Source organism: Lepisosteus oculatus, chromosome 17 (genome assembly GCF_040954835.1).
Source record: "Lepisosteus oculatus isolate fLepOcu1 chromosome 17, fLepOcu1.hap2, whole genome shotgun sequence".
Classification (NCBI taxonomy): Eukaryota; Metazoa; Chordata; class Actinopteri; order Semionotiformes; family Lepisosteidae; genus Lepisosteus; species Lepisosteus oculatus.
The window spans coordinates 12,359,218-12,372,703 of NC_090712.1; the positions used below are offsets into that span (position 1 = coordinate 12,359,218).

The 13,486-nt window shown below is 35.7% G+C and overlaps 1 protein-coding gene across 36 annotated transcripts in view; it reads left to right on the forward strand.

Annotated features, from left to right (window-relative positions):
* nrxn1a (neurexin 1a) overlaps positions 1–13,486 on the forward strand; it is a 350,164-nt gene that overhangs the window by 140,087 nt on the left and 196,591 nt on the right. For 26 of the 36 annotated variants that reach the window (XM_015363013.2, XM_069179698.1, XM_069179705.1 and 23 more), the window contains 2 exons: positions 875–1,078; positions 3,269–3,295. In XM_015363013.2, the coding sequence (XP_015218499.1) occupies positions 875–1,078; positions 3,269–3,295 (231 nt within the window). The remainder of the gene's footprint in view (positions 1–874; positions 1,079–3,268; positions 3,296–13,486) is intronic. The other 10 variants (XM_069179700.1, XM_069179704.1, XM_069179708.1 and 7 more) reach the window with 1 other exon arrangement.

Consider the following 13,486-nt stretch of genomic DNA (forward strand, 5'->3'; position numbering starts at 1 on the left):
TTTGGTTTCTGACATAGCAAAGCCAAAAGCCATCTGACAGCTTTCATCTAGAGTACACTCTGGGAACGGGAGATACCTTTCCCACCGAGAACACTTTTCCCCCTTCTTAGCATTAGTTCTCTGAATTAAAGGCTATTGATAATGGCAAGGATTGGCTATATTAGCTGTTGTAGTATATTTTCAAAACTATTCAACAAACTCACTATATACCAAGTAAGAAATATATATTGAGCCTTTTGGTGGGTATTTTGAAATCAAACAACAATGATGCATTATTTCTTCCTTAGTCTGTGGTTGCTTTTAGGTTTTTTTTAGATAATAATGTGCTGATCTTCCCTCTGTCAGCCTTCTCTGGGTATAAGATTTTGCACCTGTTATCTATTCATCATTTATATTTTTCTCTTACACCACTTGGCATTGATAGTTTTTCTCAATAAGTAACCAAAATGGAAGCTTCAGGAACTGACACTGACATTACTAGAGGAAAAAGAAAGTTATTCAGCTGATTAGAAGTCAGCCCCTGGTTGCACTGTCATCTGAAATTTCCATCCGGACTAAAACATCTTTATAGTGCTCCAGCAGCTGGCAGTTGAGCCTGGTTTTTGCAGAGCCTGGCTATTTTCTGCAGTGTTGGTGATATTCTGTCTTTCGTTCTTTTAAAATGAAAGGGATGACTGGTACTGTGATTGTATCTACTGAAATGTAACTGCAGATATTGTGACATAGTCCATAGTTCAGCACCTGCATGCCATAATGTATACAAAATACTTAAATCTGCAATACGTGATCAGGAAATAGACTTCAGGAGAGCTCATTCAAAGGATTGTCTTTGACAATACAAATACACTTATATCTTCAACATCTCTATTTACAGATGCCACAATTCTCAGTTATGATGGCAGCAAGTTCATGAAAATCCAGCTGCCAGTGGTGATGCACACTGAAGCAGAAGACGTCTCCCTTCGGTTCAGATCACAGAGAGCCTATGGGATTCTAATGGCAACAACATCCAGGGACTCTGCTGATACCCTGCGACTGGAATTGGATGCTGGCAGAGTGAGACTGACTGTCAACCTAGGTAACCCTAACACACCTCTCACTATCACCCATCACTGCATGGAAGTCCAACATTCATAGTGCTATCTTATTGATTTTTAACATTTTTTAATATACTGCTAAACATTTTTAAACATTTTACACATAAAAATATGGATTTGTAAATGGACATCTTTGCATTTGTACACCAGACAAACAGCCCTCCCAAAGAAATATATGTATTTGAAAATGCCTCATAGTAATATATAAAGACACCTTTAAAAGCTAGCTATTTGAGGGCTTCTGGAGTAAAATAAAGTTGCATACATTTTAAATATTTCCCCCATATATCATGCACAGAAATGTATAGAACTATTTTTGCTTCTGTTCCAAATGGTATTGTTAGTGATCAACAAGCCTGTTTTTGTATTGAAAAGAAGGGGATGGTGTAGAGCCCTTCAATGGCCTGAGACTGCGGCCCTGAGCAGACTGCCAAGTGAGCACTGTACAGCCCTTACTGCAGAAGGAATGCTTGCTACTCCTTAGTCCTGCACCCTACATCTTTTAATTTAATTGCATGGCAATGTTTATACATGGCTTTAGCCAAAAAGTAATTCTTAGGTACAGTTAATTACAAGTACATTAAAAAAAACAGAGGTAGGATTTTTAAAGCATACTTTTGCCGGCTGTATCCTGATAGCCATGTACTGTAAAGGTAAACCTTTACAGTACAACAATCATTTACTGTCAGAAAATTACAGACCTATCTGGTTTGTAGCTTTACAGCATGTTTATCAACAGAGGTAGAAAATGCCTCCAAAATACACTTTATGCTTCAAATAAAATGGCTGTAGAAATGAGAAATTATATGCCCACAAGAAAGAGGTGAAGAAGAAATTGAATTGATTCTTTCATTACATTTTCCTATATATATGTATAGTTGCTCATTTCTATTCAGGAGGACCCCGTTGATTCCTAAAGCTCTCGTCCTGTGGCTTACCCAGTTCTGACAGAGCTAACAGCTTTCTGAATGATAAAGATCACTCAGAAGGAGCATGTTTGTAATTTGTCTCTCAGCAGATGGAAGGCTTGGGAGAATTTGTGAGGCTTTTGCAAAGTTTAATATTTCACAAATAGCATTTTTACAGGAATGATAGTCATCCCTTTTCCTTTGCAAACAGAAATCACTTTCAAAATGTCACCATTTACCACAGAATACTAACAAGATGACCCAGAAGTATTGCCTGTAGGGTCCCTGTAGCAATATCTGCATGGTATTGCACAAAAATGCTGGATGCAGTTGATATTAAGCAGGATGGTACAAAATCACAGGAGTCACACATCTGATACAGCAGATGTGTTTTTAAAGCACAGCATTCCCTGTAAGGGCATGTGTACATTGTGGTCTTTGGCTGTTTGCAACCACTTTTCTGTTGCGGTTGACGACACATGACAGACTGAGCTACATGGGAATGGAGCCTGGGTTAATTTGTCACATTTCTCAGAGGATTTCGTGACTTCTTTTCCAGTGCCAGTCAAGCCTGAATATGACAGTTTTCAGTCTGATTGTAAAGTTACGACTATCATACAGGAAGAATATTATACTCTGTCTCTTACAGACAATGTGATTGTACAGTGTATTTATTATATATAATCATATACTTGCTATATATTGGTTGATAGCTTACAAAAAAGTATTATTCCTTATTAGAACTGTGGAGAAATCCTCTGAGAATTCCTTAAACTGAAAAAGACTTTTCCTCTAGCTTTGGCTTGCAAAATACTCCATTGTGAAAGAACATTGATTGACTTTGTTTTCATAACAAAAATAAATACCATTGTTCCTTCACACGTATAGAGTGGTAGCAGTCATTCTGGGGAACACGTCTTTGAATTTCTCATAAAAATCTGCAAGCCCAGATTGGTTGTCAAGTAGCTCTGTTTGATTGTGGCCATAATTTTACATGATGTTCATGTACTGTATGCATTTGAGCACAGCAGAGAAAAAAAAAGTGTACTGTACACAGAAGCAAACAGATTAAAAACATATGTGTTTGAATATACAATCTCACTAAAACAAACATAAATGCTTCAGTGCATACAAAACAGTGCAACAGAATGGCCACATTTTATGTGTCTGTCCCCAGAAGGGTGGAAATTGTATTTAATGGATGTCTGCAGCTATAACCTTGAAGGATAAATTTACATCTTTCATCTATTCTTCCCCATCTAGACTGTATCAGGATAAACTGTACATCCAGTAAGTTGCAATTAAGATCTCTATTTTTTTATCTTTTTGTCACCTGCAAATTTCTAATATAATTCAATTTTTTTAAAGTGTTTTATTATATGTTTTGACAGTATTTAGAGAATTATCTATTCCAGGCAAGGGTGTAAAAAATTGGACCTGTATGAAATGTGAGCCTGTTCACAGAAAATAAGACTAAATTAAATCAGTTCCAATGCTTTATCTTGCTCATAAATGATACATATATAGAGAGAGAATCCAGGCTTATTTAGTGGGTATTATGTAGCGTCACAGATCCATAGTTGGATGAAATTTATGATGGGCAAACATTGCACTCACAGATGATTTTTTACACCCTATTATTTCTAATTAGCAAACCTTGAAGTCGTAAATTCAAAGTGCTTCATATAATATGCATGGTTCTAAGACAGAGGTGTTTTAGTAATGCATGAACATTTTTTCTCACTGCATGTAAATTGATTAGGATGTTCAGAGTAAAAAAGGGAATACGGACTGTGATTTTATTACTCATACTAACCATTCCTGAAAAGGGGTGTATTAATACTCAGTAGGAAGAAGTTAAAGTTCCAAGCTTCATTGTGGTTTCATTACAACACTTTAGGACAGAACTTTCCTGACATGCATTATTCATAAGCTGTAATGAACTAATGAAGGATTTTCAGACTTTACAAAAGTTTTTTTTAGTCACTCACCAATTAATGGTTTCTCACATTCACATATAATTTGACATTTACTTCGAAGCGACAGATTTTGCACAGCTACACTGATGATGAAGATAAATCAAAGTGAAATGTCCGTTTTAGTCATCTTTAGCTGAGGTTATCGCTCAAGAGCGAATGCAATGTACACTTAAACAGGCCCTGCAAAAAATGTCTTAGGACATACTGTACAAGTTTATTCAATTCTTTTTTTTTCTTCTATTATAAAGGTTAAAGTAAGACTTAGACAAATTAATTATAGGGTCATATCTCTTAGTAAACCTAGCCACTTTGCTTCAACTCACTACTATATTAGTACACAGACTGACACCGTTTTATTTTAAAATGCATACATCTATTTACTACCCTAACTTACTGTACATACAGCATTCACATTTCACTCCACTGCAAATACATTGCACATTTATTCTTCCCTATTGCACACAAGCTCACTTTGTGAAAGAGAAATACTGTACAATTTCCCTGGCTTTCAATGGGATTCCCAGTCAACCACAGACGGCAAAGGTGATGGCATGCATTCATAAATCTATTGTAAAAGTCTGATTCTGCTGTACAAATGAACAGTCTAGTCATCGGTCATACACTGAGGTTTTCTCTGCAAGAGCAGCTCAGAGCAGTGAGGTCCTGCGTCTGAAAGTCTTTTGGTGTCACCTGTTTTCTGAACACTACTCATTACAAGTACTCGCGGGTTTATTTATAACATTTATGAGCCTGAATATAACTCAAGAAGCATGAGAAATTTGTTTTGAATGGGAATATTCATGCTGAGTTTACACTGGTTCAGTAAATTTCTAGAAACATATGTTTAATGTCCTTGTACAGTACATCATTCAATATGCTTTATGCACATAAGCATTTGATTCAACATCATGGAAAAATGCATTATAAAAATGTACCTTTTTATTTTATTATTACTTTAAGAGAAAGGCATGTCAGTGTCCCCAGTGACAATAAGCCCTGATGTGCCCATGTAGTTATTCTTTACATTATTAAGAACATATTAATGTATTCTGTACAGATGTTTTTAACTGGATGCAACGAACTTTAGTGCGGGAAGAAAGATTTTAGCACTTTGTGACACAACAAAGTAACTGGTATTCACCAGTCAAAGACATCCATGTGTTTTAAATTACAGTCTTTAATCCATGATGTTTTTTAAGAGAGAAACACTGTTTTAATTACACACAAATTGCATCTGAATGGAACTGATTTTTCTCAGGAGAGCTTGTCTTTAAACTGTAATGAGTTTGTAAAATATCCTGACTGATGGTTTTCACAGTTTTATCAGAAGTGAGACAATCCTTGTAGGCCATAAGTGGTAAAAGTCCCAAAGAGGGTTGCCCTTCTTAGTTGTTGTATGACTTCTAATGGACCTTTATTTGAAACAAAACAAAACTCTGAAACCCTGGAGTTTGACCTGTATGCGTTGACCTTTTTGACCTTTGTTAAGTCTGCACTGAATGTCATGCAAGACATTAGGAGTCCATGACATTGCCCTACTTTTAACCTACAGTAGATGTTTGGCAAAACAGTAATGTTGTACCAAGACCTTTACTTCTGTGATACCATGGAAGTTTGTTTTTTTTACTATGTGGTAAGTATTATATAATTATACACAGAACTACAGTATATCAAGACAAATCAAGGCATGTTTAGCGAGAGGGAGGAAAAGATGGGAGTTTTAAGGTAGGTAAGATTTTTTCTTTCTCTTTCATCACTGAAATTGTTAATGTTTTTAGTACTGTAAACAAGTCATGTTGAATCCACACATTGACATAATTTGCCTCTTTTGCAATAAGATTCTCAATAAACCTATAAACCAAATAATCCAAACTTACTTTGCAAAACATTTATGTTTTTAAAGTGATGTATATATAGATTTGTGTATGCTGTATGTACCTGCTATACTTTGAGTCTACCTTCACTTTAAGCACCAGTGGTGTTTTATATTCATAGGAAAGTGAACAGCATGTGTTGATACATGCACTCTGATTTTATCTTAAAATGGCAGACATTATGCCCACTTTAATGACTTAAAGTACACCACACATTACATCTTCAAAGAAACATATTTTGAGTAACAGATCCAAGGTGTTTGTTACTTTTTTAGTATTCATGCAATATCCCAAGATTCATGTGCTTTCAGAAGCTCATTTTCTCAAACAACTTCCATTATAAATAGGCAACAATGTTCAAATTTACTATAGCAATTTATATAATAAATATGCAGCCGCATTCACATTTCCATTTGTAATACAAATAATAGTGGGGACAGAAAATGAACTGCAAAAATGCTAGCACTTTGTGTTTAAGTGGAAAGCAATGGAAAGTGATTGTTTCATTAAGTTATGGAGAGATTAAATGAGTACCAATGAAGAATGTGTGAGTTTCTGTGTAAATGTAGCTCATGCTGGGTGACTTCAAGAATGACTCTTACAAGTGCAAAGAGTAATATTTATTTTTTCATTCTGTGGATAAAACACAAACAACATCAAATCAAATTATCATGTAACACAAAGTACATACCGTATGTAGATTTGTAATTCAGTCGATGACACAATTCTGCATTAGGTGCTACTTTTACACACCGTAGATTATGTTGAGTGTATCTCAGTGATTGATATAATCAGTCTATTTAAATGTATTATTTAAGTACGTTTATAATCAGTCTTTATGTGCATTTTGGATGACATTCAAAGTACATTGTAAAATGGTGAAAAATAATGTTCTCTTGTTGACTTCCAAGCTCTTTTGTAACATTATAAAATAGTTCCATTGTCAGACTTAATTATGTAACATGTATAGTAAGTCACATAAACTCTTCAAATTTGTTTTCAGGCTAGCTCTTTAATAAATGCACTGTTCACACTTCAGTAGCATATATACAGTACCATGAAGTTTTTTTTTTTCTGTGAAATGGTGACAGTGACGGCGTAGCTGTACTGCATACCTGTACAATGCTGACACTCCAGCTCCTGGATCACAGTCAATGTTTCAGCTTGAGGGGGTATAGTACTCTTGTGCATGTCCTATGTTAATATTCTAACATACAGCTGTTAGTTGTAACTTGCTGATAACTTGCTACAAAAACCAAGAAGGAAGTGATGTCATAATTATTTAGAAAAACTAAGTACTTTTTTTACTCAAGAGTATGAAAAAAAAACATGTCTTGTCTCTTGAGTGGCTTAACCAGTATTAACAATGGTTTAGAGCACAGGTTCCACAATCCAAATTTTGAATCTGAGCTAATGTACTGGTTGTCTGTGAAAGGAAATGACCTATTTTGGAATATTACTATCAGATGGGCTACTGAAACAGAAGTCCCAAATCCTTGTCCTTAGTTTCCTGTACAGCAGAGATACCTGTAACTTTTTGTTCTCCTGTGATGTTGCAGTGCTCATGGTGAGAGCTGCTTCTTCCTAAACTCTGTTGCCATACAGTAGATCTCCAGTTGATAAAGTGGAATCACAATGCGAACAATTTGAATGCACATTCCAAGGGATAGCGTGTACATTTACTTCATGTCTCATGCCCTAGTCTGCATGGATCAATACCATAAAAAAAGAAAATCTGTGTGTTACCAGTTACAAGTAGCTGGTACGTCCAGTAAACAGCGACGCCTGTGACTTCTCAAGAAAGTGCTGGCTTGCAGTGTTGTCAGTAAGAGGTGTGCTTCTCCTACAGTCAGCACTAATTCCCTTGTCAAGCACTGTGGAGTTTGCAGCATGGCAAAAGAGGAATGGCTTGATGGGTGGAGGGCTCAAAGGAGCAGTCTAAGAGTTACTGCTGTGACCTGTGTTGTGAAGTATCAATTGTCATTTCCAAATTGAACAGATATCTATAATGAAGATTGCATTGTGCAAAATGATAATGATAATTTATTAGAAGTGGTGCATTTAAAAAGCCTCATTCATTAGATAGTCAAACAAATGATTATTCCAGTCACCTCTCAAGATTAGATTTCAGCTTAATTTGAAAATCAAAAATAGTCTGATATTCAGTGAAATGAGCACACAGAATATATTCTATAGGAGATGTCCATATCAGCATTCAGGTGCCCCTCTGGGATTGACTCTTGCATAGAAATTCTTAATGCTCTGCAGATAGACTGTGTGTTCTAATGGCATTCCTATTATGAGTTGAATACAACAGAGAATAATAGTCTTAAAAAAAGGTAACTGTATTAAAGCCCGAGTCCTTGGGATTTACCAAATCAGAAGAAAATTAAGCAATATAATGTGCCAGTCTCATTCTCGGTACTGATTCTATCAGGGTTATGTATTATTGAAGTCATTTGAAAGAAGTCAATGCATTTTTAAACAGATGATTATTTCAAAAAGCCAGGACATGTGCTTCAGACATACAGTACTAGTTCTCATAAGCCCAAGCATATGCATTTCAGCTCTACCTTAAAAACTATTTTTGTCAATTATGAATAACAATACTGTGTGTTTCAAGCTTAAACTTTAAGTATTTGTATAATAAAATGAGTCTCACTTGAAAAGTAAATACTATACAGTACCAATTGAGAACCATAATAACAATATACTGGATATTGCAGTAAGATGATGTTGTAGTATGTTAACTGTATATGTAACCAGTTAATTCATAAGGAACACTTTTCACCTACAGTACACATTGTATGCATAGGCCACATTTAGTTAATGACATTGTGGTATCCATTTACTCTATTAATCAATTTTTAAGCAGTTATGAAAATTTCACATAACTCTACATTCATTGTAATATAAAATGCAATGCATTCCTAAATTAGGTTTGCATTTGCGTTGTTAATAAAGAGAGAACATGACCCCCTTAAGCATTAAGTATAATTCAACACTTGGGTTAGTTGATGCATTTTACACTAGCTGTTTATATATTTACTCTGAGATTAATAGAAGTCTTCGTAAGGTTTAAGAACAGTATATGTACTGTAATTCAATAACTAAAATAACATGGACACTTCAGAATTAAAGGTGTAAAGAAATGTATTATTTTGTCTGGGCAGCATTAGCCTGAACAAAGTTAAACATCTTTTTAGGAATCAATAAATTACCATACATATTGCAGAAATGAAAAACAGTGCTACAACATGCAAGATAATATCCAAATAATGAATCGAGTTAGATCTGGGACCTGGAGCGTGATGTTGTGTTATTGTGGTGGATGTGCTGTACCTCAGTCTGTCTCTTATTACATTTTGCGTAAACTTTGAGACTACACAGCCTCTTGCAATATACTGTACGGTATAACCCTATTGTTCTCCTCTAATGAGTAACAATTTTAATTTTATTATTTTTAATTTAAGAGAATGGATTATTTATTCAAAATGTCCAATTTCACGTATTATCCCAGCAACCATCCCAAATATATTCTTATTTTTCTATTCTATTCCTCCAAATTAGGAAGCCAGAATTCTTTTTTTGTATGCATAGCATTGCATGGCGTATTTTTTAAATGTTAAGGATGAAATCAATCTTATCAATAAAACAAATACTCACATAACAGTAGCGAGGAGTTGTAGTTAGGAGTCTACAGGCCTAAGTACTGGGTGGGCCATTGATGTTGTACTGTTGATCTTACTTCAGTAAAATACCCAGCTTTATAAACATACATTTATAAATGGGTATAGATGTATGTTCCTTTGAGTGAAAGAATCAACCAATTTCTAATGGTGATTAATAATTTTAAATACTAAGAACATGTTCACATAAAGTAATTGTTCCTTGACAAGACAATGTAAAATGTACAGTATTTAGATCTTTTGACATCTAAACGCTTTGAGCGTTGTCTGAAAATCAACAGTGGGAAAAGCGAGGGACCCTGAATTATATCGGGGCCTTTGCAAGAGGAATATGGCAACATACAGTAAAAGTCAAGGTTGCATCCCTGAATTCCTGCAACCTCATATTTCAAAAGAACTTCACTATTAAGAGCAGGCCTGACCAGAAGGGTCATGATGAATGAACAGTAGCCTGCGTCAAGTGCTTTCTCAAGTAGATGGGTAGCTGCAGTGGTCCTTTTCAAACTCTGCTTACAGATAGAGCACTAAAATCTGCTCTTCTGAAAAGAATGTCTTCCCTATTTACTAGATTATAAGGTTCATTGCTTTTAATGCAGAAAAAATAGGAAATTGGATGCAGTAGACTTTATCTGCTGGATGGATGCGCTTCCTGTTTTCATCTGATTTTTGCTATAGCAGGAACTGATGTTGCTTCATTAAGGTTTAATAAGAAATGCCCTTGATTAGTTCCACAAGTACAGTTTAAAAGTTGCAAAGCCCCCTAACCATGGGAATTGACATGTTTGTCATGCCAGCTTTAGATCAAGGCATTTGCTTTGTGTTTTCCTTGGATCATTTCACATTCTTTCTCTGTTCTCCTATGAACGAGCCAGATTTGTGGCATTTTTTTGGTCCTGAGAGCTGGTAATGGGAGGTTCAGCTTGTGCTTTAGCCACAGTCTCATCATCATAGATGCCACCTGCTGTGTCAGACATTGTTCTGCAGCATGTTGTGAGCAGAAGATGTTCTTACAGAATGGAATTGTTTTTACCTTACGCTCTATCTTTGTTTCACATATGTGCTGCAAAATGTACCATATCTAGTATACAGGGGAAGAAATATAAGGTCTGTGTTTTATTTTAATATGTTGCGGGTTGACCTTCATGTAAAACCACAGCCCAATTGGAAATCCATTAAATGAGGTTGCCAATCATCTGGCCAGTGTAATAATGTGGAGGAAGGCATTATTTGTTTAACTGGGTGAACGTTCCCAGGCTTTAAGGTAATGCATATTTAAAGAAGTATCAACATGATTCTTATGTTTGAATAGCAGTTGGTACCATAGAGATTCTTCAGCTCTTGACCCACTGCTTCTGCATCTCTCTGTTTCTAATGGCATTGTCCAGATTCACCAATCACTGAGCCTTTGTCTGAGCCTTTCCTCACACAAAGACAAACTGTATGTGTGAATGTCATATGTGGATGATGCCTAACATCAACCAGGGAAAACCAAGGGTTTCTATGTTTGGAACCCTCTCAAACAGTGGCAAGCTCTTTTCCTTTGTAGCTTATGATCTCAATCAACAAAAGTGTACTGGTAATCATTTGGCCCAACAAGACCATATTGAGCATTTTTTTCTTGATCCTCCTTGTATAACTTTTTTTTCCAATCCTATCTTGTAATTGCTTACAAAGCAGTCTAACACTTTGAGACTCAATTTTTTTTATTTTGTTCCTTCAGATTTGCATGCACATTATATGTATTAGCATCTTTCATTTCAAATCAAATGAGAACTATGTATAGATATTTATATGCATACATAGTGTAGAAGATGCAGTTTGAACCGTCTTCATTATAAAAAAGAATCATTTGAAAGTAGAAGAAAACACCCTGCTGAGATCATGCCAGTTGGCACATCATAGAGATCTTTCTACCTCAGTACAAATAAGCCAGATGACATGAATGGCCCATCTCAGTTGTAATCTTTTTATGCACTTTTCTCACGCATGCAAAGATCCAGGTACAGGTGCATGGGAGGTGCAATTAAAATATTAAAATTCATTTTCATACAATATTGTACAGCAGATGTGTAATGAATTATGAAGCATCCTCATTCAATTCCATAACATTGAATAGAATATATGAACAGAACTGTGGCTTTGGGTAAGAACATACTGTAGTAACTTCAGAAAGACTGCTAATGAGAGGAGGCCATGTGGTTCGTGCTATTCCTTAGGCTTCTAGCATATTGATTTGAGAGAATTGTCTTCTGGTCTTTTCTGTTCTGTATTCACAACATGCATGGTCACTTGCTTTGTTAAGCACCTTGGGGCAACCTTGTTGTAAAAGGCACTATATAAAATAAATTGAATTTAATTAAATGAAATAGCAACATTGCAGGGCCATTTGTTCAACCCACTGTATATACCACTATATTAGTCATGCCTAGTATATATACTAAATCTTAATTCTGTCCCATCTGTATCCAATTACTTATTATATTATAATAAGTTACAATAATAATAATAATAATAATAATAATAATAATAATTGCTTACACTTATATAGCGCTTTTCTGGACACTCCATTCAAAGTGCTTTACAGGTAATGGGGATCCCCTCCACCACCACCAGTGTGCAGCATCCACCTGGGTGATGCGACGGCAGCCATGCTAATTGATTAATAGAATTATATAATATAAGGATAAATGATAATATATAACAACATTTATAGGAATGCCAGTATAAACAAGTTTTAAGTTAAGACTTGAAAACAGAAACTATGTATTCCATATATTGAAAAAAAGTCTTCCATGGCCTACAGTATGTGCGTAGCAAGGGAAGGCTCTGTTACCCACAGTTTGTAGCCTTGTTGAAGGGACAAACAAGTGACCAGAGGAGGGATAGTTGCTAGGTGTCTACAGTTTATGGAGGTCAGACATATACAGTAGGTGTACTAGATTACCTAATAGCTTTGAAAGTCAAGAACAATATCTCAAAATATTCATAACAGAGACAAAAAAACAGGGATTTCAAAAAGGGGGTGGTATGATCACCAGAAGGACGCTTATTCTCTAGCAAGTGAGATTCGAATATAGCAAGGAGGGGATTGCAGTAGTCACGTCTATATGAAACCACATCAGACCACATCAGACACTAGTTTTTCTGCTGCAGGCATTGACAAAGCAGAAGAAAATATTGTTCCTAAGAAGGCATCTTGGTGATGCAGATATTGAATGTAGTTCCTAAAAATAATTATACCGTTTTTCAGTAACACAAACCATTGATAATCCTGCTTTAATTATTTTGGTTTTTCAACTGATACAAAGAGCCTAGTATCATGACCCTAATTATTTTCACTGTTCAGTTGCAAAAAATACTGTTTATTCATAGCCACAAACACAGTGTTTTCATGTCACGTTTGGTTTGGAAATTAATCCGTATGAGCAGGTGAAAATTCACATTATGATGTTGAAAGATTTGGCCTCATGTAAGCATGTAAATATTTGAGTTTCCAGTGTGGACCCCTGGGGATACTAACTCAGTAATAGTCCTGAATCAACCCATAGAGACTCATTGCTTTCTCTCAAGATGATAAGAGCTAAACCAACTGAGGGCAGTATCAGAAAACATTCTCATAGTAGCACAAGAGACACTGAAGTCCAGTAGAAGAAAGACAGAGAACTCTCAAGTGATAGTCAGAAAACAAGGGGGCAGAGGATGCGACATTAAGGTTAAATTCAACCTAACGTCCCTGTGTGGTTTGTTCAGATTTTCTGAATGAATCGTTTCAGGTTCTGCTCCCACTACATACAGTAAATATACAAGAAGGACATGAAGGTTTATTCACGTCGTATTCGAAAGCCGTGTTTTCCCTGCACCGAATGTTCCGCCGTGCTTCCATTTTTTTGCAGTGCATTGCTCAGTGAGGTAGCTCTAAGTGGACTGGACAACAATGTT